The sequence below is a fragment of the Pseudopipra pipra genome, chromosome 6 (genome assembly GCF_036250125.1).
Source record: "Pseudopipra pipra isolate bDixPip1 chromosome 6, bDixPip1.hap1, whole genome shotgun sequence".
Taxonomy (NCBI): Eukaryota; Metazoa; Chordata; class Aves; order Passeriformes; family Pipridae; genus Pseudopipra; species Pseudopipra pipra.
In genome coordinates, this window is record NC_087554.1 from 58,417,658 (window position 1) to 58,444,842 (window position 27,185).

At 39.3% G+C, this 27,185-nt stretch overlaps 1 protein-coding gene across 6 annotated transcripts in view; it reads right to left on the bottom strand.

Moving 5' to 3' along the window:
- The window catches only part of SYNE2 (spectrin repeat containing nuclear envelope protein 2), a 181,387-nt gene that overhangs the window by 120,619 nt on the left and 33,583 nt on the right, over positions 1-27,185 (bottom strand). For all 6 annotated transcript variants that reach the window (XM_064659377.1, XM_064659380.1, XM_064659379.1 and 3 more), the window contains exons 9-34: positions 26,766-26,866; positions 25,910-26,011; positions 25,037-25,174; positions 24,005-24,169; positions 22,039-22,151; positions 21,211-21,367; positions 19,417-19,513; positions 19,070-19,257; positions 18,736-18,900; positions 17,333-17,503; positions 15,431-15,589; positions 14,986-15,159; positions 13,914-14,039; positions 13,602-13,757; positions 12,711-12,922; positions 12,371-12,446; positions 11,646-11,764; positions 10,928-11,051; positions 9,912-10,069; positions 9,307-9,454; positions 7,557-8,155; positions 6,738-6,917; positions 5,611-5,761; positions 3,688-3,846; positions 2,830-2,991; positions 357-458 (exon numbers count right to left, since the gene is read on the bottom strand). In XM_064659377.1, the coding sequence (XP_064515447.1) occupies positions 357-458; positions 2,830-2,991; positions 3,688-3,846; positions 5,611-5,761; positions 6,738-6,917; positions 7,557-8,155; positions 9,307-9,454; positions 9,912-10,069; positions 10,928-11,051; positions 11,646-11,764; positions 12,371-12,446; positions 12,711-12,922; positions 13,602-13,757; positions 13,914-14,039; positions 14,986-15,159; positions 15,431-15,589; positions 17,333-17,503; positions 18,736-18,900; positions 19,070-19,257; positions 19,417-19,513; positions 21,211-21,367; positions 22,039-22,151; positions 24,005-24,169; positions 25,037-25,174; positions 25,910-26,011; positions 26,766-26,866 (4,202 nt within the window). The remainder of the gene's footprint in view (positions 1-356; positions 459-2,829; positions 2,992-3,687; positions 3,847-5,610; positions 5,762-6,737; positions 6,918-7,556; positions 8,156-9,306; positions 9,455-9,911; positions 10,070-10,927; positions 11,052-11,645; positions 11,765-12,370; positions 12,447-12,710; positions 12,923-13,601; positions 13,758-13,913; positions 14,040-14,985; positions 15,160-15,430; positions 15,590-17,332; positions 17,504-18,735; positions 18,901-19,069; positions 19,258-19,416; positions 19,514-21,210; positions 21,368-22,038; positions 22,152-24,004; positions 24,170-25,036; positions 25,175-25,909; positions 26,012-26,765; positions 26,867-27,185) is intronic.

Sequence of the window (27,185 nt, forward strand, 5' to 3'; positions counted from 1 at the left end):
GGCCTTGTTGCTGGCCAGTAGCTCAAAGCCAGATATCACTGATATTGGCCTGTTTCAGCAGGTCTGCAAAGCGACTGGGTCAGGCCTAAGTCCCAACAAGGCACAGAAGTCCCAACAAAGGGGTCAGGCCTAAGTCCCAACAAAGACAGAGGTCTTTGTGTGTAAAATGACAGGTTTGGTTCTAACAGCTTGAGACAGACAACAAATGAAATGTCACTGCTCATAGCCAACAAAATGCCTCCAAAACTCTTTGGGTAGATTTAAGTCAAACCAAGGAATTAGTGTGGCAAAGACAATACTGAAGCAGGGCTGCAGGAATGAGTAATGACTTGCCAGCTGTAAAAGCTTCTTCATACCTGCAGCTCCAGTGGAGGTTCATTACTATTCAGAAGTTCTTCTATCTCAGCCACCGTGTTGTCAAATTTCTGGAGTTTCTGCTCTTGGACTCGTAAGCATGCCTAAAGGTGGAAAAAACACATTTGTAACTATGTCTTCCCTCCCCAAAAACTACATTTCCATGTTTCTGTCAGAAAAATTACATTAAAATATTCTGATTCTGCATTTTGGCACGTAGAGCTGTCACAGCTCATCCATTTCCTGATTTTCATTTTAGGAACACAAACATTCTTTTGTATTAGAGTCAGAAAAATTCTATATTTCTCAGGCAAAACAGTTGTTAATGCAAATCTAGCATAAATTTAACAATTCAATTATTTTGCTTCAAGTAAATTTGCAGGAAAACAATCTTAATTTTGCATTCATTTCTTGCTGCTTCTGTTAAAGGGATATTCTCAGATGTTACAGACAAAGTCAAGAACTGGCATCCCAGTGATGGTATGGATCACACTTTGGAATGGATGGGATAAAATATAACACACGCTGTAAGCACTTTTTAAATATAAGTCCTCTGTATATTAAAAGACATTTGAATGGATTTTGGAACAAGTCAGTAATATGAAGGTAAAATGCCAGCTTCAACTTATGAACAGGATAATCACATTATCTCATAATCCCAGATCAATATTCCAAACTCCCTCAAGTCAAAGCATTCCTTTACAGTCTCTGTACAAGCAACCATCAAAACGTGATGCACTCCTTAAAAGAGTTTGCATTGGCATGCAGGCCACAGGAGAAAGCAGTACTTTTCTCACACTGTTTATACTGAAATTATCTTTAAATACACATAATTAATTACTCTTCTTCTGTGACAGGCTTCTTGAAAACCATGCACCAGTGCTCTGCTGGGCAGTCACAAAGGACCCTGGGTTTCAACCCTATGTAACATGATACACATTGTAACAGTTGGGGGGCTTTTTTTGTAATTAACAGATGTTTCAGGATCAATTAAAAAAAATAAAATAATTAAGTGATAAAGGAACCTGATGCCCTCTGCACTTGAAATCATTTTACAAAAATACCAGCACACTGGGTTTATTTTCTCTCGTATTTTGCTTTTATAGTAGCTCGTGGGAATGTGGTTTGTCTCTCTCTCTTGCCCTCTTCTCCTGCCTACTCTGAGAATTACCCTCTCACACAGAGGCAGTGGAGTAACCTCAGCGTAGCCACCTCCAGCACAGCCCTTCCTAAGCGCGAGCAGAGTCACACCGGGGGCACGGTCACATCATGTCAGACTTGAGCAGCTTCCACGTTACAAAATGGCTCTTAAATGCAGTTTCCAGCTGGTGCCTTTTTGCTGGAGCCTTCAGGGACCTAAACTACCCCAGGTAAATTCTAACAATACACTGGTAAACACATTAATAATGTGACAAAATGTCCACCGCAGCAGAGTGGATATACCACTGTTTCCCTGTGAACATCCATACACAAAGAACACCTTGGCATTTTCCTGCTCTGCAAATTAAAACAAATGAGCAGTGCTAACAGTAGGAGGAAAGCTGCAAATAAGCACAATAAAAACCAGGGCATCTGTAACTTGTAAACACTGAGAAAAAACTGCCTGCATATTTTCAAACAAGTGGATACAGGCTAGATATATGTCTCAACCCCACTCAAGCAGGAAATTATTTAGTAGACACCGGTTATAACCACAATGAAGCAGCACAACTGGTCCATTATGGCCCTAAAGTCAGAAATTAAAATATTTTCCCCTGTTTGTGAAGCTCTTCAATGCCACAGGCCCAGCGCATGTGTTTTACACCCAACTGCATTCTGATATCAAGAATTAATGCTATAATCTGTGCAAAAAGGGCATGGGCAGCCCAGACTCTGCTGATGTCTGCCTGTGTGCAGCCCTTGGAGACCCCCAGCAGCCAGACACTGCTAAGGCTGCATTAAGTTACACTGGGGAGCACAGTGGGACAAGGAGAAAATAAACCACTTCTGCAATCTCTTCCTGAATTGTGTGTTGCTCAGCTGTTTCTGATGCTCCAGTATCTTCACTGATTGGCAAGTTCTACCTAGAAAACTAATCATTACCCTAGACACACTCTTCCCTTTCTTCTCTATGCATATGGAAATATGTGCACCACTGCACTCCAGGCTCAAGCTTTCCAGGCCTTCTCTTTGCTTATATTTATACAGCACAAATGAATGAGGGGGGTTTTCTAACCTAAAGGAGTATTTGCAGTGCTGCACTGACTGAAAACAATTTAGTACACATATACACTATCTATGCATCAGTTTCCAAGACCTGTATCCCCAATGACAGGCAATATCTTCAGTGAAACTACCCATGCAGATACAACTGCAAATGTTACAACTTCCTCTGCTTTTCCAGTGCTGATATTCCTAGGCAATGTTCATGTTTATAGTCCAAAGTCCATATCATTACTGTATAAATGAAGGGTAAAAAATATCTATTCGAATTACCTTCAACTGCGTGAGGTCCTCTTCGGTCAGGCAACGGTCTTCTGCATTCTTGAGCTCTGCATTTGCCCAAGCCTCAATTGTGCCAGATAAACTTAGAAGTTTGTCCCACAAAGCCTGAGCTCTTCCCAAATTATCACAGTAGTTTTCAGTCTTTTCATTGATCTGCCAGGAGATTGATAGAAAACACACACAGATTTCAAAAACGCTGAGTTATGTTCTAAAAGCAAAAACCAGAACAATAAAAATCGGAACGAGATGAAAACACCCACAAAAACAAGTGCAGCAAAGGGGGAAAAAAATATCTCGTGTCTTCACAGTAAACTGGTCATGGAGAAGATATTTAAATCCCTGCCACACATGTCATCAAACATACCAATCACAACAGCAGCTTGCCAGTTTTAAGGCAGGTTTAGGAAGGAGCCTTGCTCATTAATGTTTATCTACCCCCAGTAAATACCATCTAATCTCAGTATTGATGCACTGCTTAGATCGACAGTGGCAAACATTTCTCACCAAAAGCACCAGCATTGTAATTTTCCAGATTGTCTCCGAAGTCTAAATCGACAGAAGTTGTAATGGAAGCTTACAGATTCATGCAGAAAGCACAAATATTGCCTTTCTGCATTTCCTAGAATTATTTACTGCCAAGGAGTACCCACGACATAAAGCACCTGAGAGATCAGAAACATTACACCAGTAGACACTCTGCAAGCTTTGCTCTGGTAAATACTTGGGTTTATCTCTTAAGAATCTCTGCCATATTGGACTTAATTTATTCCAAATATTACACCCGTGTCAGAATCAATTACTATAATGCATAACAGATAAGACCACCCTGATAATTTACTTTTTACATACATCCAGCCATCTGTCCACAATAACGTTAGCCTCATTCTCGAACGGAGGCTCCTCAAAGCTTCTCATTTTATTCAGCTGGAATTGCAGGTTTTTGCAGATCTGATTTATTTTGTCTACATCTTCAGAGTGATCATTAAATTCTTCTTTTGCCTCTTCAATCTGTGAAACAGACCACATGGATATTTACGAGCATGTTTGCTTATGACTGTTTATTCAGCAAAACAACTTTAACTGATGTGCAGTTCTTTTCAGCTTAGAGAAACAACAGCATTACACAAAATAATCTATTTTGTACACTATGGTGAGACTAGGAATGCTTCCTGTGTTGTTATAACCCTGTCATGCCGACAGGAGTATTTCCCTGCTAGAAATCCATATCATTCTGTTACTGGCTGCAAAACAGCTGAGTGGGAACTATGGATAATTTATTTCTAAGACAGTCAAAATCACGGTTTGCTTTAAAAGTCATAAGTGCAAGATCCAAGGGGACTATACATCCATACACAGAACCTCGGTTACAGAGATAAACAATGCACAACATAATCATCAGAGACACTATTACAAGTCTAAAAAATACCACCTGGCATTCTGATCCTCTGGTTTTGAACTATTTAAAAAAAAGCTTAAATCCTACTTAAACACAGACATCATCAAATATGTCACTGCCAGAAACTGAAACACCGGTTTTTCCTTTTTTCTGCTTAAACACTAAACTGCTCCTTTGTGTTTACTTGGAATGTCAGTGTTTACAAACAACATGGAAGCTTCCTGGAAAGGAAACACTGACCTCTAGTGCTAGGTACTTTGAAACTAGCAGCTCTATTTCCCAGAGACGTTCTGGGAAATTACATCTTCCCACACTGACACTGCCAGCTGCTGAGCTCAGGGGAGGGACGGCAGAGCAGCTCTCACAAACCAGAACAAGGCAGAGGACCTTCTCTGCTATTATTTTATATAATCCTAAATAACAAATCATCAGCACTCAAGGACATGACTGCACTGTGCCACAGCAATTTCAGAGCATTCAGAGATTCTGAGAGTAGGAATTGCAAAACTCAGGGTGAGGAGGAAGGGCTGTTACCAGAGAGGGTCTCCATACAAGCAGGGGCTGGGATATGCAGGCAATCTCCCCTGCAGCAGGAGCCCATGTGGTATGAGGTGCCAGAAGTCTCACTTGGTGGAACCAAGAAGAAACCCTGCTTCAGCTAAGGGGAGGTGGAACACACAGACACCATCCCATTGCCTGAGGGAAGAAACCACTTACAGTCCTTCTTAAATTTAACCACCCCAGGCACCGCCTAAGAGCAAACGTTCCTGAATGATATAGGTGATGCCTCATCAGAAAGCCTAAAAATAGGATCTGAACAAGCAGTTATATAACCCAGCCAGGAAATGTGAAACCTGTACAGTAAAATAGTCATGATGGACATGCTGCTCTTCCCCTAATCCAACTATATCCAGTGGTTGTATTCATTTAGCCAAGAAGCTGGCTGCCAAATTTTTGTCTGAAAAGGTGGAAAACTTTAAACTAAATGAGGGGCTGTCCAGCAATACCTGCTCATTCAGTATGAATACCTCATCAAGTAATGTAAAAGCTACTGTAAATGTTTAACTGCTATCAAAGACAGCTTGGAGCAAAAACAATAGGACTTCATCCCATTTTCATACTAGATCATAGTTCTTCCATGGGGTTTAGAGTTTTTTTAAATCCCTCTCATTTAACAAAACCTTGATTCATTAAGCAAAAACAGACTTAAATCAACTTAAAACAAAATAAGGGTATAGGGTCTCTAAATGTATTTTGGAAGCCAAAGTGAAAGCAAGGTCTTAACATCTGCCCTAAAGACTGAGGGTACAAGAACAACCCTACCTGTGAATGCTCCCAAGAAACACTTTTCTTTCCACTAAGTTCTTGTTACTCACCTTTGTTATTAGTCTGTTCAAATTCTCCTTCCCCATGTAAGAAGTTTGCTGTGAAAGCACAATCTCCTGTTTCTGGATGATGCTGGTCAGATTTGTTTTGCAGCTCTGGTATTGCTTCAGGAGCTCCAGAACCCTTGCACACTGCTCCTGGCTATTAAAAAGAGACCTATTATTTATGCCCTAAGCATAAAACTGCAGTCTGAACCTCTTGTCTGCTTCCTTCTCCTATATTCCAACATGTGAGAAAAGGGGTGATGAACTGTACCAGTCATAAAGTCTGCAATACTGTGTGATACCTGGTGTGGTATTCAGGCAGTTTTTGGAATCGGAAATGCCATTCAACATCACATGCTTCTGATTCAACATCTAACTGTGATGAGATCTGAGCAGTTCTGTTAATATGATACTCTCCACCTGAAAGGTGAGCTCAGACACCAGTACACTGAAATACAGTTTGGAGGAGATATCACAAAAGCTTGGGTGGTGGACAGTGGGAGATGCCACTTCAGAACAGCCTTCAGTGGGATATGAAAACAGATTATTCCCACTGACACTGTGCATGCCATGAGAATTAACCAGAACTGTGTCAGTCCATGCAAAGCCTCTAGGCATCTTCAAACAACATAATGGAAGGGCAGATGCCCTGGGTGATCAATCATAGCTTTTCCCAGTCCCCACTTGCACAGACTTATCAAACCAAACTCCATTAGTCTTTTCCTGCATAAGAGACTGTTTTCCCAGCTGTCCTCTTCCATTTGTTTCAGTTTGACTTTTCTTTTTGAATGTGCTGGCATGAAACTCATAGCAAATACAGAAGACACATCATTCCCAGCAGCAGCCAGGTTTTTCTTTGGGATACCAATTAAGTCCAACACTTCACTGCATACCTGCTAAATTATGACACTGAGATGTCTTAAAAATATACAAAATTCATGAGCTTTGCCTACAAACTTTGATTTGCAATTCTTGGTTTAGTGATAGTTTACACTATCATAATGGTAACAGTTTCTACTGTATCAATATTTCATTTACTTTAAAGAAAGATCTAAGGCTTTTTTGTTGGTTGATTTTAAAAGCAAACTTCTTACTTGTACAATACTACTTTAAAATGTAGCTTTTCTCCTTACCATTCAGCAAGCAAGAGCTTTGTATCCTCCCATAACCTCTCTGTAGCTCTGCACTGCTCATTTGCTTCCTCTGCCTTTTCCTCATTGATCTGTGGGAGCTTATTAGCAATTTCTTGCATAGGTTTCATTTCAACAGCAGCACAGTCCAATTCCTTTTCCAATTCTGTTAATGATTTTATCCTTTATTAGAAAAAAATGAAATACAGCCTTATATTAAAGTAATTCTTTGATATGGTTCACAATGTAATTATTAAGTTCCCTAGAAATTCATCGTGAGCTCCACATGCTATATTAAATGACATCATAAAAAGTCTAATTTGATCTTCGGTTCACATAATTTGACACAGGCCTTCAGATGAGTTATGCTGACCTTAGCTCTTTGAGAAGGTAATCCAAAAATCTTAAAAGGCAACTGGGTCTGTATGAACATAGTGAATCAGTTTGTATTAAAAGGTAAGTGCATGCTGTCTATCTTACACTGCAGAGTTTCAGATCAGGTGCATCAGTGCACAGCAAGGGGACCCATTTCCCTCTTTGACAGTTTTCTTGCTGAAAACTAAGATCACAACAATCAACCTCCTCCTATTTTTTCTTCCTCAGTGCTTCAAACACACACATAGAGAGCAACTCAAAAGAAAAGAAAAAATGGAGAAGGCTTCCTTACTTAGGCTGCAATGGAACAAATAAAACTACATCCACAGCTTCTGTCAATGCTCCACAGATACTTCAAATTTCAGTGCTCTGAAGGGGCCCTCGAAGGGGCCACAGGCTGACTTGAGTGAAATTATGAAATTAAAAGAGCTTTAAAAAAGAAATCACCTTTTCTGAATAGCTGGAATTGTTGGATCCTTCAAGCCTATTTTGTTAATTCTGTCACGTAGATCCTGAATGTTTTTAAGGAGTTCAGCGTTTTTTCTGGAGAAAATCTCATACAAGTCTCTTTCTTCTGTAAGCACCTGTTCACTTGGGGGATCATAAATCGTATTTAGCTTTTCAGATAAAGTCAAAACAAGGTTTTCACAGCAAGTCTTTCTCCCACATTCAGCATCTTCCAAACAGATATCAACAGTTTTCAGGCGTTCATCCAAATGTTTGGCCTCTTCTGACATGTGAGAAACTTCTTGTGCAGCCTCTCTCAAAGCTTTCCCCTGTATTTCAGGCTGACCTGGGGGATCTGTGAGACATTTGATGGAAGACTGAATCTTCCTCAATGAGGCCATAAAAGCTTCCAGATCTTTAAGTACTGTCTCGCGGATCTGCATTTTATTGCTCATTTCTTCAAGCTGGTTTTGATAGTAAATCATAATTTTACTTGCAGCTTGCAGGTCTATTGGATTAAATTCATCCCTTGCTGAACTATCTAGGTGTTCCAACTGTTTGCACACTTCAATCTGATTTAATATGGATCTCTGTAGCTCCTGAAATTGAGAGAATGACCAACAGCGTTAGCAAGTGAAAGAAAACATATATCCGGCACTCAAGTGAACCTATGACTGAAACCCAAATTATACTAGTAGCAAAACAAGTATGATAAACAGGGTAGTTAAGAAAGAAAACCTATTCTGGACTTCAGGGGAGGGAAGAAAAAAGAACAAAAAAAAAATCAAATAAAATGGTATTCCACACACAGGGAATTTGATCAGCACTACTGAAAGCCCAGCAATTTTTGCAGCAATCAGACAAGAAGGAGAGAAAGATGATGAGAGTCCTGGCACTGAAAGCAGCAGGTTCTCACAGCAGGACATCAGTCAGAGCACAGGCAAGCACGGCAAGATTTATTACTCTGCCATCTTTTAAGTTCTTCATGTTATACTCTTGCAGGAGACTTACATGTATTTGAAAATCTCTTGGTGCAGTCTGTATGCTCTCTGGTTACAGCCCTCAAAGAGCAGTGTGTCAGTGTTGTGAAACTCCAGCTGTGCAGTGAGCTGGGCAAGAAGTCTGAGTCCTTCCAGCCTAAAATGGTCAGGCAGAGAGTGCACATGCTCTCTGCCCTACAGCTTGAGAGACCTAAACCCTACTTCACTGGAGAGCCAAGGGTAGACAAACACAAACTTTCAGTCCTGTGTAGCTGTCAGTGAACAAAACAATATTCACCCTGCCTAATGGACCAGGGCCTAGGCATTAGACATGGATAGCAAATGAACAATTACTGTATCCATGCAGAACTTCCAAATCAATCCCAAGGTGTGCTCAGATACTTCAGCAGATGTGACACAGGCAGTTTAGATCAGCTCACAAATTAACACCATACTATGTAAATGGCTCCACAAAATTATATAAGGCAGGTGGGAACACTGTAAATCTGCATCAAAGGAAAGTCCTAACACAAGACAAAATGTTCATAATAATGTTTTTTTACAGCAGAACCTACTGAGGGTCCCTGGCTGCCTCTACAGGAGCAATGACATTTAAAGCAAAGGCAGTAAAATGCTGTTACAGATTTTCGAAGGTTTAGGAAGTCTTGTCAGCAGTCCCAACCTCCTGAATGAAAATTCCATGAAACTCTCTACTTCCCAGACATTAAAACCTGTTCTGGCTAGGGTGTGGTCTCTGCATCCTCGCTTACCTTCAGTTCCCTATAAGCAAGATCACTATTCATCAGATTAAACTGCTGGATGTCCTTTTTCTTCAGCTGCTGATCCAATTCACAGAGAAGAATGGATTCATTTTCTATTGGCAAAACAATTTCCAAAGCAGTCCTTAAAGAGTTCATTCTGCAAGAAAGGTAACAAAGCATGAACTGGAAAGGCAAGCAAGAAAAGTCACTCTCCATTTTACAGCATAAAAAGCCACAAAAATAATGTAATTGACTGTCTAACAGATCTAATCCTCCTCCTCCTCCGGAGGTCAACGGAGTTTTTCTTTCATTAATGAGAAAAGCAGTGTGAATCGCTGTGAATTTAACCAGAAGATGAAAGGAAATAACAGCAATATATGGGAATATTGCACAGTGATGTTAGAAAGATCTGGCTCTCTGCTTCTTGGGGAGATTCACACTATCTGCCATGTGCATATGAACCAAGAAAAATTAAGAAAAACTTAATTTTACGTCATTAAAAAAGGTTAAAAGTTTGCAAGTATTTTCTGTAACACGCACTATTCCCTTCAAAACACACACATTAGTTACAATGAACTATTCCTTAGCTAATATCATAAAGTGTTATTTTATACCTGGTACTTATAATATCCTGAAGCTCTTTCCACTCTCCTTGTAGCTTGTTTCTTGTCTCAGAGAGCGCAGCCTGCTGCACTTCAACCCCAAGATTTTCTAAGGTAGATGAGATGTTTTCCAACTGTGTCCAACCAGAACTGATTTCACTCTCTATCACCTAAGAGATAAGCAGTGCTAATTGCATTAACATGATCTTGTTTTTCTCAGTGGACTGGACAGTTCATAAAACTACAGTCACAAGAGGCTCTTACAAAAACAGTGAAAATATCATCTGAAAGTAGGAGTTTCTATTGTCTTTTTTTCCCTTTAAGATTCCATTTTCAGCTGCATGCAAATCTCTAGCAACTTTTCATGATGAAAATTTCCATGTCAGATGTATACCTTGGCTACATTTTATAAAGGATTCAATAAATATGAGTCAGCTATTCTTACTTCAAGAATGAAAATATCTCCACTTAGCTATGTTCAAAAGAAAAAAAACCCAACCAATTACAGAACTGAACCAAGTTCTGAGATGCTAGTTAAGCTTTGTACTCCTTTCAAGCAAGGCCTTGAAAAATTGCAGTAATAAACCCTCCAGCATCAATACTGTGCCCTTTGTCATCCCCTTAAGGATCTCACAAATCTAATCAAATCCGGGAATAGTTCCATTCCGTACATACACCACTGCCACTTGGTGGTTCAACTCTGCTGACTCCTCCGGCCCTGACCATCTCTATCACTTACCACTCCTGCCAACAGAAAAAGCTGCTCTCCATAGGTTTTTTTCCCTATTTTAGCCTGCAGGTAACAAACCAAGAGTCACCAATTTCTTCTTTCAGCAACGCTTGAAAAACTCCACTGCTAAGCAGGAATGCAGTTCTGCTGAAACCCAAACTCTTGATCTCCCTTACACTTCTAATAAACCTGGTGACAAGGATGCTCTTTTTCCCTTGTAAACACAGAAAGGCGAGGGCTCTACATGAGAAAGTAACAATTTAGGCACCAACTACATTTTTAGAAGACAAATACTTACCTGTAGTTCAAGCAGCTTATTCTGAAGGCATGAAGTGCCCTTTATTTCATCAGTAAAGCCAGATGCTACTTTATCTCTGCTGATTTGTAACAGTTCCTCCAGGTTACTTCTTTGTATGTTATAGCTAAAGAAAGAGGCAATCACTTTCAGAGAGAATATTACTTCTAATTTAATGGAACATGGCAGGTTATAGGACTTGCTGACCAATAGATTACCATGCAAAATAAGCACAGTCTATTGCAAATACATATTTTGATGAAGTCTCAAATGAATGGGCACAAATGAGGACATATTAAAGAGATGAGATATTGCTCACCTGGCTAATTTTAAAGTATGAATGTCTGCCTGCATTCTCTAAATTCAATTTTATGAATGTAAAAATGTTGGTTCTCTAAAAACTTGTCACAATTTTTTTACCTTACAATATTTGAAGTTATTAGTAAGGGGGGGTACAGACCTTTCTGGTCCAAGAAAAGAGCAGAAGTAAAACTTCTACAGCTATAAGTGTTCTTGCTATAAAATCCTAATGTTTGAAGCATTTAGCAGCTGCAGTGCTTCCTTATCAATTACAGAGATATATTACGTAAACTGTAGTAGAAAGAGAACAGAATTCTGCACAGCAAAAGTGCACCCTATGTTTGATATATTCAATTAATCTGTGAATGTCTAGCACAGTATCATCTCCTGATACACATGTATTTTATTTTCTAAAAATTACCTCTCTAACAAAGCTGGTATGGCCAAATCACTGTCTTCCTCAAATTTCTCTGCACAGCTTTCTCCATTGTGATGTTTCACATCTGGTTCCAAAACTATATCTGCAGCAGGTCTTGAGGTCTAAGTAAAAATAAAAAGGTTAACAGTGACCTCCACATCATGCTGTGTAATAACACAGTGAAGCCTAACAGACATCTGTGAACTTCTGAAGGAAGGAACTGCTTGATGTGTCCCAAAGGAGATGAGAGATACCATTCATGAATACAAGATGTGTTTAAACTCAATCATGACCCTAAAGAGCAAATTTCTGAATACTTGCAGCCAGCTCATTCATTCTTTCCACAGATACAGACAAACACCTCCAAGTCTTCATTATTTTTCCCTCCCTCTGTCCTCTGAAACTTGTTCAAATTACTGGGACACTATAGGGGATTTCAATATGAACCCACCTTCTCACATGACTCTCACCTGAAAACCATTTTTAGCAAAATGTCATGCAAGGTTGGAGACTCACATCTCCTTGGGATGCCAAGTCCTGTTCCTTGCATGTTAACTTTTAATATTTACTTAATCTACATTCACAAGTATAGGGGGGTTTTGATTTCTGTGATAGGCTTGAGGTCCTATCACAATGAAAATAGTAAGAGAAATAATCACTTTTTCCTTTTGGCAATGATCTCCCTTTGACAGAGCACTGTTCTTTAACAGTAAGTCTGGATTTCTTACCTCCTGTACCGAAAGGTTATTGATTTCTTGAGAAGAACCAGGCTCTTCTCCATTCTCAGAAGCAATAATGGAGCTCCTACAGTTTAAAAGAACGAATTATGAAATACAAAGGGAAAAAAGAAACCCTAGCCAAAGATTAAAAACATTGCAGCTGTGATGAAGGGTAATCAAACACTGTACTTGCTAGTTCATGAAACTTAATACTAAGTGTTTAAATGTACAGTTTGTCCCCAGTAATGTCCATAGTAATGTCCTCAGTAGCACATTTACACTACCACAAAATCCAGCTGTATAAATGATTTCCATGAAGCTACAACACATCATGCCCTCAGCCACCCACCCTTTCTGAGGTGCCTGTCCTATCCCAGCACGAGCCAGCAGCGCTGTGGAAGTATCTGCCACCATTTGCTGAACCTTTTCTAGCTTTTGTTCACAGTCTGCAGTGAGTGTCTGTATTCCTGGGACAGTTTCTTCTGACAGTCTTCCCAGTATTTTAAGGTCTTCTAATGACTTCTGAAGTTCCCTCAGGCTGCCTTCATGTGAAAAAGAGGCCTAAACAAAGAAAAATGATATAATAAACTCATGTTAATTCATGAGGATATGCAATTATTCACATACATTTTTTTCTACTTCCACTATCTTCTCGGATGAGTGCACTTAAAAGTGTAAGCTGTCAAACCAAGAAAGAAACACTTATTTTCTCTCAATTCTTTCTCAAACAGAGTCAGGACAGAAATCAGGGTTTCTGGCAACATGTTCCCCAGCTGTATTCACAAGACTACACTGAGTCTTGCTTGATTTTGAAATTCATTATGTTACCACAATTTTAACTACTTTGGTCCCAAAGCTTCTTCACCCTGACATCAGACAGGCATGTCCCATTGACTGCAGAAAAAAAAATAAAATTTTTAAAAAATATTCCTCATCAATTATTATACTTAGTAGGGTAAAATCCGGATATATCAAAATCTGAAAAAAAAAAAAGGGAACAAGATACCATCTACTTAACGAGGAGTTAATTCTAAAACTATGCAAGAACACTAATATCTGCAGTCAAAAAAGGTAAAGAAATAATTTGAGTGGTCTCTTTGTTCTGTGTTTATATAACATAGAGCACAAGAGCCCTGTTTCACAAGAACAGGCTGCCATAATGTACCTAAAAAGGAGGAAGAAGGACAGCAAAGCATCCACAAAGAGAGGTAAGTGAGCAGAAAAAGAATGTCTCGGGTACCTCATGTTCCTTGATGAGCCCTTTGGTTTTATCCATACTTAGGAGTTTCTTCTCTTTGCCTAATTGCTTATTGATTTTTTTTAAAGTTGCATTAAATTTCTTTTTTTCCCTTTCTACCATGAGCTGGACATAGGATATAATTTCCTGACGAACAGCCTGCAAAATTCAAAACACATTGTTCCTGTGAGATGGTGAGACAGTGTTACACAGCAAATAAAAACCTCAGAACATAATGTGACAAAAAAAGTGTTTTTCTAAGATACCAGGTCTAATGAGAACAGACAGTGGATTCTTCTTCCTGTATTATCTCACCTCCCATCTCCTACGAACATCTTCTTCCACTACCAGCTTTTCATGATCAGATGAAATATTTTTCAGCTGTTCAGCTGCTTTCAAAAATTTCTCAAGAACTTTGTTGTCCAGAGCATTAAAAGCTTCCTGCAAAAAAGGCATCATAATGAAAAATAAACAGAACTGAATGTAACTTATTTACCTAATAAAATTACATCAGTAGCATACAAAAGCTGTGCGTAATGAATGTATACATTGCATGTATGGGCTGTGGTGGCCCTTGTGTGGGTGACTGCAAGAGCATTTTCCACCCCTGCACATCTGCAAAAGGTTGCAGACACTTTCAGTGTGTGCTTTATGGAGAAAAGCAGGTGTTGATCTTGCAACTCCTCTTTTAGGGGCAAATTTGACATAAAAGAAGAAAGATTAAAGTCCCTGAACTCAGACTCTTTTCTAGGGAATCTACATGGCCATGTCCCATGTCAGCAAGAGGGTGAAAGGTCTCCATCAGCATGATGGGACCCTGCAAGATGGCCTGGAGTGAAGCTCTGAGCTCCTCCTGGTACATGGACACCCAGGCCTTGCTCTGCAAGATGAGGCAACACAGATTTTGGGCACTTCTGTTTTTTATATCCCTTTTAGAGATACACATTTTGAGACTGAACACTTTATTTACCAGCTACCCTCTGGGAAAAAAGAGGAGATTCAGTATTTATTATCATGCTTTAAAGACCTGTCCAAGAATTCAGGCATGTGATTCTTGATGGGAATCTTAATTATTGATCAAGAAAAAAAATTGGTTGTAGTTCAGAACACGATGAGTTCTGATAGAACAATGGAGTAATTTAAGACAAGGCACTGAATAAACTGCCACACAGATTTATGTTTCTTCATTCAAGTTGTCTGCCAAGTTAATATATGCTGACAGTGCTAAATCACTACATTTTCTCAGCTAAATTAAGCTGAGAAAAGCATTAATAGCTACCAAAAAAAAAAAATCTGATCTTTTTCTCACTGTGGAACCTTAAGACTTCTAGAACCCACACAGCACTAAGAAATACTTAAATTCAGCTGGTTCAGAATACAAACCCACCTCGTATCTTGAAATACATTCTTCTGGGTTTAATTTTTGACTGACAAGTTGCACAGCCTTTGAAATAGAGACCTCAAGCTCTTTCTGGGATTCTTCAAAATTAAGCAAAGCCTCCTTTTCTGATGGTCTCTTCTCAGATTTGGACAGCATGTTGTTCATGTCACCCATGACAGCCTTGGAAGAAAGAGACTCTTTTCAGAGCATGCTTGAGTGTCAGTAATTACATAAAGTTATTGCTTCATCACATCACTCAAGTTTTTCAAGTTGAGATATGATCTTTGAAATGTTCTAGAATTTGCCCTGGTAAAAGTCTGGGAGACTCATTCCAACAGTATAAAACCTTTTCTATTTTACATGACTGATAAGGAGTCTTCCCTATCACATAATGCTAAAATTAGAGATATCTCTGTGTGTACAAGGAGCAGTAACAACAAAAAAGGAGTACCTCAATTTTGTCTCTGGCTTCTTTAATTCGTGCCTCCAGCCCAGTGGTGTGAGAATGCTGTTGAAACACCTGACTTGGAACATTTTGCATCAGGGATTGCAATCTCTCTTCTGCTGCCACAACTTGTTCTTGGCATAAGGTTCCTCTTGCAGCCAAACTCTGGTTGAAAAGAAACCATCAGAAGCCTTTACAGTGTTTATGTCTTTTTGTTTAAATGCACTGAATGACAAAGCCAGCCTTGATCATGGATGGTAAATATTTGGTCAAGGGAAAACCTTATATTCCAATTATGGTCAGTGTATTGCACTGCAAAATCTCTGTGAGGAGAGAAAGAAATTTGCTGCCATCCACAGGGGATTCTGTTTGCTGAAACAATTTCTTTCTGTCAGTGTGATACCTCCCATGTCTTTGCCTCAGAGCCAACATTCTCCCATCCAAACAGCTTTCCAAATGAATGTACAAATCACACATTTGGATATGCATTGTCTGGTCATGAAGTCATCCAAAAGTAAGCACATACCAAGGCTCGGATTTTCTTGTGCTATTCAGTACTAAGAGGCAGGAAGCAGCTGGGTATTTTGCATGCAGGAGCAGTGTGTCATGTTTGAATATTTATCATGAAATGTCCTTATTAGAGCTGTTCTGATCTATGAATATTCAACACATTTTCCTGTTTGAAGTTGTCAATTAGCATTCTTCTAATGATAATCAGTGCTTTATTCTGGTTCCTGACCTATTGGCACTGCAGGTAACAAGCGACCTGATCTCTCTTGCTCCCAGACGTGGAGATACAATGCCAGTCACATTTTTGGAGGCTGTATTTCATGGTGTCTTTTGTTGCTTCATGGTTTTTAACAAACTAGTGTCACAGTGCAAAATGAGGCTTATTTTATAAACATATGCCCATGATTACACAAAGATGAGTAGATTCTTTTCACACTTTTAACACTCCTAAATCTGTAAAATAAACACAATGCGAGAAGGCACAAACCAACAGTAAAACTAACACTGATTCTGCTTCACAGTTATTGTAGGTAGATTTAATGAACTGAAGAGTATTTCTGTTTAATTACAGCAGTTAGACAAAGGAGCTTCAATGAAGTATCCTTCTGGTGGTCACCTTCACACTATTAGGTTATACAGGCCTTGTGGCAGAAATAGTAAAAGCAACATAAGACAGTGCTTCAGTTTCTCCAGTGCAAAGCTTGGCATCTTTGTTCAGTCTCATCTTCATTGGCAGGTGAAGAAAATAAATCAGACTTTGTATTGAAGTTGCTGAGTTCTGTACACGTATTTTCACCTGCCATCTGCTGGGGACAGTAATCCCTGGCAGAGATATGGGAAATAGAGACTAGTGGAATTTCTTGTTAGAAATTAATTTGTGCTTGCTGTGGATATTTAGAGCAACTGCCTATAAGCTGATATTCCCAAATTACCCCACATGCTGCTGAAAATACTTCAAGTATCCCAGTTTTTGACAAGTAAGCCTTGAATAAAGCCAAGTTGTCCCAAACCTTCTCCCTGCACTGGAGGGTAGATGATAAAAGCACTGTATGACCAGGAGAAATTCTCAAATTGTCAACTGCTCCAAGTGCTGTGCTGGACAGGAGTAATTAATATCACTCAAGAACAAGCTGCTGATCAGTGGCACCAACAGCACTTCATTGGCACCTGCTTGTCATCTGGACACACTGATGTTGGAAGATTCACTTACAGCTCATCTAGGAGCAGTCCTGAGAAATAATATCAAAGCACTGGCACTGTCTCAACTTTTTACCAGCGTTACAGCACAAAATCCACATAAATTTCTGCTTCACTGATGATGGCCCATTCTATCCCAGCCACAAATCTGTGCTGAAATATGAGAATCTGATTAATGAGTATTTTAAGCAGTATTTGCACCTGCAAACGTTCCTCTGTCTCAGGTTCCACAGGCCCCTCCTGACTGATCTTGCCAAGCAGACATCCAGTCTCTGCTGCCCATCTATCCACCTCTCCAAGGAGCTCTTCAATTTTCTCCAGGCTCCCTGGAAGTTCCTTGTTTTTCTCAGCATTTGTACTCCCTTCTCCAAGCTATAAACAAAGAGCAGGATAAGATGTTCATTCCCATCATCAATTCATGGGTCTCTCCACTACCCCCCTCCAACACAGTCACCACTTTGGTTATTTTCCAGCTTCAGCACCCGACAGGGATCAAAGGAGAAATAAATGCCAAACTTATTGGTAAATTAACAATGTGAGGCTCAGTTCCTCAACCTTGAGGGCAGGTAGGACAGTACAACTTGACCCCATATGTCTCCTCCCCTAGAAGCAGCCACAGCCACATTACTAAGGAGAATAAACTCCTGGGCTGCAGCATCAACCAGATCATGCCAGGGTATTGTCCAAGAGAACAATAGCTGATGTTGGCCAAATAAAGATCAGGAACTGTGCTAACAGTTTTATGGTACTGGCAGTCACAAGCCAGAGCGCAAGCATTTGGCCTTGCCTTTTGATATTCAAAAAAAAAAAAAAATGTAATATATATGATAGGCATAATGTCCAAAGCAATGCCAGAAAATTAACTTCTCAAGTCCTTAAGACCTTCTAAGGTGCAAGAAGGCTCTCTCTCACTCATTCCTCAATGTATTTCCTAAAAGCATCTCTTATTGAGGGTTTCTTTAGCAAACTCTGGATTTCCCTCACCCTTGGGAATATGCTTCCTCTTATTTTATTGCATTCTCACTAAGCTCATCTCATATAAAAATGTAGTTTACTGTCACAGCGGTATCTAAATAAATGTCAATGAAGGGCTCAACTTAGTAAATTAAGAGCTCTAGTATTCCTAGGCAGAGTGAAAATGTCATTCGTGTGAAAGCATTCTAGGAAATGTAATATATGTAACATTAGGCAGGTAGTACAGGAATTTACAGCAGCCTAAAAACCTATCAAGCGAGTTGGTGAAAAGTTGTACAACCTCAGAAATATCTGTGCAGCAATAATTACTGTCTACTATCTGAGACAGAGATTGTAAACTTAGCAAAGGCTCACAGGAGAATCAAATTCTGCAATAGGATTTCCTTTCGTAAGTGGTTTTAAAATTTCAGTTTAAAAATGAACATTTTCCATCATATTATAAAGAGCACTTAATAAATGAGTCACAAAGACTTGGGATGCCTCTGTGTATTCTCTGTTCCTCCTGTTTTAAAACTAGGAATATTCAGTTGACTGAAAGACTGATGAATCTCTGATTAGCAAGCTGATAAGTCTAGAAAATTACTTTGAAGGCTGCATGGCAAAAGAGTCATATGAAACTAGTAACTCACAAAGTGTGTCCTCTTGATGAACTTTGCCCATCTCCTGTTCAGTTTCTTCAGCTCTTTGGAAATATTTGATCCAACTTGCTCTTTGCTGACTTCGATGAGATAATTTCCAGCTTCATTTAAGGAACCATGAATTGAATTCCTCTTTGCCAGGACCTCGGCAGGGATCTAGACAGAGGCAGTGAAATAATTTAAAGCAGAATCCTGTCAAAAGTTTATTTCCAAAATGAGGAACAGAAAAGCAACAAAAACAGCCACTGTCCCATATAATGCTTTCCTTCCAGGAGGCTTCCAAGTACCTCTGTCTGCCATCACAGAGAGAAATCCAACCACATACCTCTTTTGGATGCTCATTTCTGTTTTCTTCCAGCCACGTCTTTAACAAGTGATTGTTTTCTGTATAATTACTCCAGGAGGACAGGACTTTCTGTAAGGTGCTATTTACATTGGAAATATAGTCTTTGCACGTGGAAATCTTTGACTCCACTGTCTTAAAAAGTTTGCTGATTTCTTGAGGGTCTCCGCCTAGAACATCAAACAGGGATCATCGTTATACATTTGGAAACAGAGAGGTTAATTAAATAGAAACACTATTTACACAGAACAGTAGATGGAATTAAAACTGGTGACAGCACATCAGTTCAAAACAGAGGTCTTCATATCAACTTATGTGCACAAACTTACCTAAATCAAGACCGCATATGTTTTTGTTTTTCAGATCTTCACAGATTCGAGTAGCAGTTTCTAGTTGTGCTTCAAGATTCTTTTCTTCAATGAAATTCTGCCCAAAGTGAAAAGCAATTGATATAAGTAACACTGAAGCACATAAAACTGGGTAAGAAATATAGCTTGGGACACTTTTCAAATATGAGCCTACAACCTGCAGGTTAAAAGTAAACCGAGCAAAGCCCATCCAGCAACTCAGCTGCACCCTTCAGTCTGAAACAGACCTGTTCTTCTGTTTTGCTTGTGCAGAGAGTAAGGTTAATGGGAATATTAATTCCTGAATGCCATTGCCTGAGCCACAGCCCTGCATGAGTCAGGAATGTTTGTTTCAAAAAGTTACAGCCCGAGGGCAATACTGAGAAATAACATCAGTCAGATGATCAAGTCAGGCAGAACTTAGTCATGTAAGTCCAAGTGCTAAAAGTGAAAAGTGGGTTTCCCTGCACAGAAATATCGATGTGCCTAGTTACTGCCACAGATGAAGTAAGATCCAAACTGGGCAAGAAAAGGGGGAGAGAAGAAAAATGGGAACAGAGGAGGAGACTTCTGCTTCGCACATCCACCCAGGGAACGAGGGTTGATCCTCAGCCTCTCTCTGTCTGAGCTGCATCTCACCCCCAGAGCTCCCCACTCGTACAAAAGTCCTACCCAGAAGGCTACACAACAGCCTCCCCTGCAGCCTCCCTCCACCACATCACCACTCAGCCAGGACTTCATATCATGGGAGCAGCAAGAGAAACCAGCAACAAGCCTTAAACTCCCCGGGAAAGCTCTATATTCTATCAGCTTGAGCAAGACCATGAACCACAACTGTAGAAATAACAAGATAATAAGTATTTATGAAACCAACTGAATCAACAACCTCTGCTCAGATTAACTCTGTACTCCCATGTCACCACAGGGTAAGGTTGATACTGCTCAGGAAAACTACTATTTTATACAACTTGTTGCCTTCTTTCACAGTTCTCAGGCTGGTGAAATTCCCACTGATTTAACTAGGGATTTGCCACTGAAAAGCTTCTGAGAAACTCTTTAGAAACTCCACTAAGATGGAATTCACATTCCCATTAAATGGAGATGGGACAAAACTGATGCCTTCAGTTTTCATCTCTGCCTTTATTCCTGATGCAATACTGTTTGTCAGTATTTGGGATGGGGTAATCCATCCCCTCCTACAAGACTACATGTGGTATCATTTTAGTAATTTGACTCCTGAAGCTGAACTAAGCACAAAATTTAACAAAACAGGACAATTCATATTCATCATTAAGCATAAGGAGGTAAAGAAGCAGGGAAAAGGAAGAGGCAACAGCAAAAGGCAGTGTTAGGCAGCAAAGTGAATAATGGTTGGTTTTGAAGACAGCAACTCCTGGAACTACCCAGGAGAGGTTTCTGTGGATTGCAGACGGGGAAGAGCTGCTACTGCTGGGTTAAAAATGGTCTAGAAAGAAATAAATCTTCACAATAAAAATAAAAAAAGGCAGAGAGAAAAAATACAGTTGTGGCTTGCATTACTTCTCCAAACTGAAGAAAGAACTCCCACTCAGAGCAAAATGGGAAGATGTAAGGGGTGAAGTAAGTTTCTGTGGAAGTCTACCTGCCCTTCTTTGCATAAATCCCAGATCTCACCAGTCCACCATGCTTCTAACAACTACCATAGTATCTTCTGATGAGAAAGAGATAAGCCTGAATCAAAGAGAGCTGGGAAAGAAGAATTACTGTCAGGGTGTGATACATGTATCTTAAACTTACATTCCAATTTTTCAGCAGTGATTCCACAGACTCTTTTGATCCATATTTCATGTCCCAGATATTTAGCTTTAATGTCACCTCATTGGCAATAGCTGAGCACAGTCCATAGTGGTACTCAAGAAAAGTGCTGGAGTTTGTGAAATGAATATTGCTGATTCTACAAACAGAAAAACATTCCAAAAGTTTTTTCATAACCATCGGATACACAAGGCATTAACATACAAGGTTTTTACCCTAAAAACTCAGAATTACACATATGTAAATATTATTTCGTTATGAAAGAATAACATTTTAAGATAAGAACAACTCATTTTTTTAAGCAGCAACAATTTTAGTCAATATTGTCTGTTCAATGTATGGAAAACCTTAAATGCCCAGAAAAGGGGCATCTGCCATCTCTATGTCAAAGTATCTCAGGTTACAGATACAGATTTACTGGCCATATTTGAAAATCCTCCCAACAGATATTTGGGACTGTACAAGCTGTAGATCTCAGTGATTTTAAAAGGTGGAAATCCCCACCACCAGGGAAATGTTTACATTCAAAATATTCAGGTTTCCTATCCCTAGTAGGTGTTTCCTATCCCCACTACCAAAGGGCATCTAAAAAGGTCCTGTTAATGAGCTCCACTCTGTACACATAATTAACACTCATTGGACAATGAGAGATCCCTGCCTGCTCCACTTGATAGTCTGTGCTTAAGTGGAAAATGCTCTTTTTCTGCAAGGCATGGATAAATTATGTGCTTTTTTCAGAACAGCAGAACAAGTCAATAGCAGAGCTAAAATACAACATAGTCAAAGTAGAGGAAATATAAGCATCACAACCTTCTTTTCATTTCCTCTAATTTTTCAGGCAAGACCAGTGGCATATTATTCTCATCTTCATTCTTAAATGACTGAAGGGTGTCCAAGTGAGAATCAAAACAATCCATCAAACCCTGGGGAAAAAAAGACATAGTAAGGCATTCATTTTAATCTAGAGCATTTCATCTGGGAACCTGCAAGTCACCTGCCATTAGGGTGAGAGCTATTAAGAATTAGCCAGCAAAAGACAATCTTCCAGTGCCTTTACTCATTAAAGTGCAATAAAAGTATTTACCTCATCACCTTCTAAAAGGCATATTCAGTGCAGGACTACCACATTTCTCTTATCACTGTGCATCTAGTTAAATATAAGGAACATGAGCCTACACTACTCCTACTATCAGTTTTTTCTGCACTTTCACTATCACCTTTAGGACATAAAAGTGTCATTGTAACAGTTTCAGGATATTAAGTTGTTCTTAGCTATGTGTCAGCAAAGACTGACAGCAAAACCTGTTGAACAAACCTGTCATGTCACTTGCTTAATAGCTCATCTGACTGCTCAATAAATTTCTGTCTAACACCATGATGACAGCACATCAAATTAACCACCTGATGGCCAGTATCACATGACAGGGGAATATTTTACAGGCATGTGTCTCAGCACCAAATTCCCTATGTAGAAATAAAACATAAAATGCATTGCACAGAATATAAGCATATTTGTAAGAAGCACATCAAGAAATATGATAGAAGGTCATTTTTATGTAATAAAACTTGCTAGGAAGTATGTTAATGGAAATGGCTAAATCCAGGCCCTCAACCACAAAAATAGTGCACAGATTTTAAACATTTGATTTTGTAACCTTAACACTATACAAGTCACGCAGGAGCATTGGTGGGTAATTCTCTAGACCTTAAGAGAAAGTAAAATTTCCATTATAAGGCATCACCTTGGCAATATGATCCCTGACCAGAGGACTGACTAGAAGAAGGAAGGAGAAAAAATTCTCAGCAGAATATCTTCCCATCAAGAAAAGTGAATTTGACAGAAATGAAGTATTATAGGTTTCTTCTTCTCAAGGAATGTAATCGTTTTTATCTACATATTCAATGGCAAAAACAAAACTCCTTAACAAATTACATCTCCATCTTTGTCTCATTCTTAAAAACACTTTAACTACTTAGGCTGCACAACAGAAATCTTGGATCAAATGGCTAAAGGCTGGCAAAGGAGTTAAAAAGCCATCTCTCATCAGGAAGTGACTAGCAACAGCACAAAAAAGTGGTGTTACCGAGCCACTTGCAAGAACCTCCACTGCCCATTATTTCAATTCTTTTTAAGGACTTGCCAAAAAAAAAAGAAAAAGCAGACTTGTTCATAAAAAACCAAAGTATGGCATTATGATGATCAACAGGCATCAACATATCTGCTCTTTCAGAGTTTTCAAACTCAAAAAGATGTTTAAATTATTATCAGTGAAAAATTTCAAGATCGGAATAAATAACTTGCACGGTATCGAGGTATCAAAGTATCTCCTACTGCCTTGAACAGAAATACTGAGTGATTCAGCAAATATTTAACTTTAAACAAATTTGCTGAACTCACTGGAATGTAACCTTGAGCTCAAGTGCTTTTCTGAATAGGTATGCATTGAGCACAGATTTAAAGATAAGGATGCAATTACCCTGTGTTATTACTTAACAAATAAGTTGCAGGAACCACATAAAAAAGAATACCATAATTTACTCATTCAGGTAGTATTCAAATTTAATCTCACCCCAGTGAAGTCAGAAACCTTCCTTATAGACCCATGCAGTTATTTAATTAAACTCATCATTCTTCAAAGGTATGTTCAGAAGAGCTTTTCATCTTCAGAAGATAAACATACACACACCCCACTTCCCAAAACGTCAAACAGCAATTCCACAACAAGTGCTTTGCTGGGTCAAACTGAAGCAGAATGTTCCTTTGTGATCAGCATACCTTAAGTATTACAATTTTTTCTCTGAAGAGAGACATTGCTTTAAATGGGTCCTGCAAATCAGGCAAATCTTCTGCCTGCAGATGTTCTACCTCCTGAAGCCAAGCCTCAATGCTACCCAGAGGGGAGGGCAACATCTGGTCCAGCTTCGCTTTCCACTCGTTAATCTTTAAAAGGAAAACAAGTGATTAAATTTCTCACTATTATTTTCTTCTCCATCCCCAAGATACTCATAAAAGCTGCATAAACTGACACTCCAGACATCCCAGAAACCCACTCCCCACACCTGTCACCCTTCAGGAAAGGAGCTTCCAGTGAAGTCAGCTGCAAATAAGTTATGTTTATCTGAAGCTCAGGTTTCCTCCCAGCCTGTAACCTCTGTAACACCACAGAGAATTTGGTGTAACTAATCCTTCGCTGGTCACCATCTCAAGGCCCAACAACTGGAAAATTTATAGTAAACTAGTTGCAAAAATAGAGGGGAAACAGAAATGAACATTTTTCTGTCATGAGGCTGACAAAAAAGCTCTTCCAAAAAGAGCAATTACCAGCATGGCCCAACACGTCCCTATTTGTGGCAGAGGGATCTAACACAGCCAACCTCACTGCAAAGCACTGACCAACCAGGTCTCACTATATCAGGATCTGTGCCATGGGAAAGAATATATTAACACACTTTTCCCAGCTCTATCACTGTCTGAGCCGTGACTATGTCCCAAAATAACCTTTTAAGCATAAATAGGCCAAAAACTTTCATCAGAAGAGTGCTCAAAGATAACCAAATGCAGGGCATTTTCTGCAGACATCTCACAGTCCTGAGGCTCAGGAGGCAGAAGGGTAACACACAGTCACCTTCTGCCTCCTCTTGGGCACTGAACACCACTCAGACTGTCTGGACTTCAGGTTCATGGTCAATAGCTCTTTTATCATTCCAAATAAAGTATCACCTCCCCACTTTTCCCAGAGTGAATTCTTGGGCAGACTCAGGCTTCTCCATCACACTGGTAACGAGGTGAGCAAGAAATGCCTCTGACCTGAGAGATCACTTTATCCCACTCTTCCCTCATCTGCTTCTGGTCTTCACTCAGCTCAGCTTCACTTCTTTTTGATGACAACACAGGCAGAAAGGCGTTCTTTTCTTGGTTAAATGTTTCCATAAATGACATCATTTCCTAGGGATAAAATAGAAGAGTAATTCACAGAAATCTTCAGATGGAAGCTCATGAAGCCAAGTACTGCCTTTGAACACACTGGTATGACTTCCATTAACTTCAAAGGGTGTGATGCATGCAAAGGCAAGATAGCAAGAGGCATACTTGTCTCCAGGCAGTGTTTGGGTCTGAAATTATAGGTGCCATTCCCTAAGTCTGTATTTAATATGATGTCAGTGCAGTCAGAACACAGTTCTCCCCTCCCAGCAAGAGAAAGGGAAAATTCCTCTCCTCACAGTTCCCCACGGGCCATTTTATTACAAACTCTGGCAACAACATAAACCAAAGGAAATTTTACTTCAGCACAACCTATAGCCAACATTTCAGCTACTCCTCTACAACATTAGTTGGGCAAAACCTACTGTTGTAATTAAAACAGAATAGTGAAGGCCCTGCAAAGGGCCTACGTGCTTGAATCTTGTCCAAGCCTTCAACTACATCAACTAAGATACTACTTTACTCTCTCCAAAAGAAACGTGCTCTGCTAAGAAACCAAACAATATATATCTTTTTCATAATAGAAAGGATTTTATCCTACCTTTCCTTCAATCATACCAAATTCATCGTCAGATTTCCAACTTTTGTTTAAAAGTTTATTTAACACTTCAGTTTAAGCAATGAAGATGAAAAACATTAAAAATATTCCCAGAAACAGTTTCGTTTCACAGAAGCAGTTAAACATGAAATGCAACTTACTTTGCACTTCTGGTAATATGTTTCATTCTCTGTGTCAATCAGCAGCTTTGCTAACTTCTCCTCCTGTGCAGCCAACCAGCCCATGGCCTCTCTTACTTTTTCCTGGTAATTAGAGCAGAAAATTTCATTTTTCCATTATACAAGCCTTGTTTTCAGTTTACATTGTGCCATAAAACAACACTCATCCAGCATATGATAAAGTCCGTTCAAAGCTACTGAAAAACAAATTCCTGGTGACTCTGATGACTTTTGGGTTAGGCACTGTTACAGAGCAAGGCCAAAGTTTTAAACCTGGCACTGCATATGTGAATGAACCAAAAGAAGTGCCTGACTGCAGTCCTCCTAAAAGGAGATTATTGGTATGGAGATACGTGAATAACCAATTAATACATAAACTTTCATAGAAGAATACAGAGAATAGAAAATGTGGTTTTCCAGTCAGTGTCATCTGTGAGTGACAACTTCTGTCCACTTTACATGTCAGCTATTAAATTTAAAGCTAATTGTTCCGTGTATTTGCAAATCTGTTTGCCTCTACTCCAACATTTACTTAGACTTCAGAGCACAGAGGAAGACAACCAAGCTCAAAAATGCCCTCCGTAACACTTAAATGAAAAAAAAAAAGATAACCTCCACAGCAATTCCACTGAAAATCTGTAACATGGAGTCTTTTCTACCACACAGGAGCATCATAAGGTTCAAACCAATTGAGTCCTGTCAGTAGCAGAATCAGAGGCTCTACAATCTAACTGTTACTGACTGAGATTATAAACTGGGCAAAGAAAGCACTGATAGTCTTGGCATTCATGATGCACGTTCATCTAAAAATGTCCCAGTGACAAACCACATGACATACCTGCATGTCTTCTTCAGACTCAGGCAAATTCTTGGAGTATTGCAAAAACTGAGCCACATAAGTCATGATTGATTTTTCATCTGGATTCATAATGTCAACATCTACAAGAGCCAATACAGCATTTACATAATTATGCAGCCTTCCAGGCCTGATCACATAATTACACACTATACTGCAGTTATTAAAACACATTACCATAAACATGTTTATTTTGCAACAGCTCACTTAACATACCATTGACAGAAATTAATATGTAATGAACATTTTTTTCCTTGGGAATATTTTAATATAACATGATTAACTAATGAAGAAGTTTCTCCCATGAACAGGAATGTTTCATATAATTTCTTATGTATATTGTTGCTGCAGTTGTTGCCAATTCAAAAATCATATAATTCCTAAGTACAGCTGACTCTATAA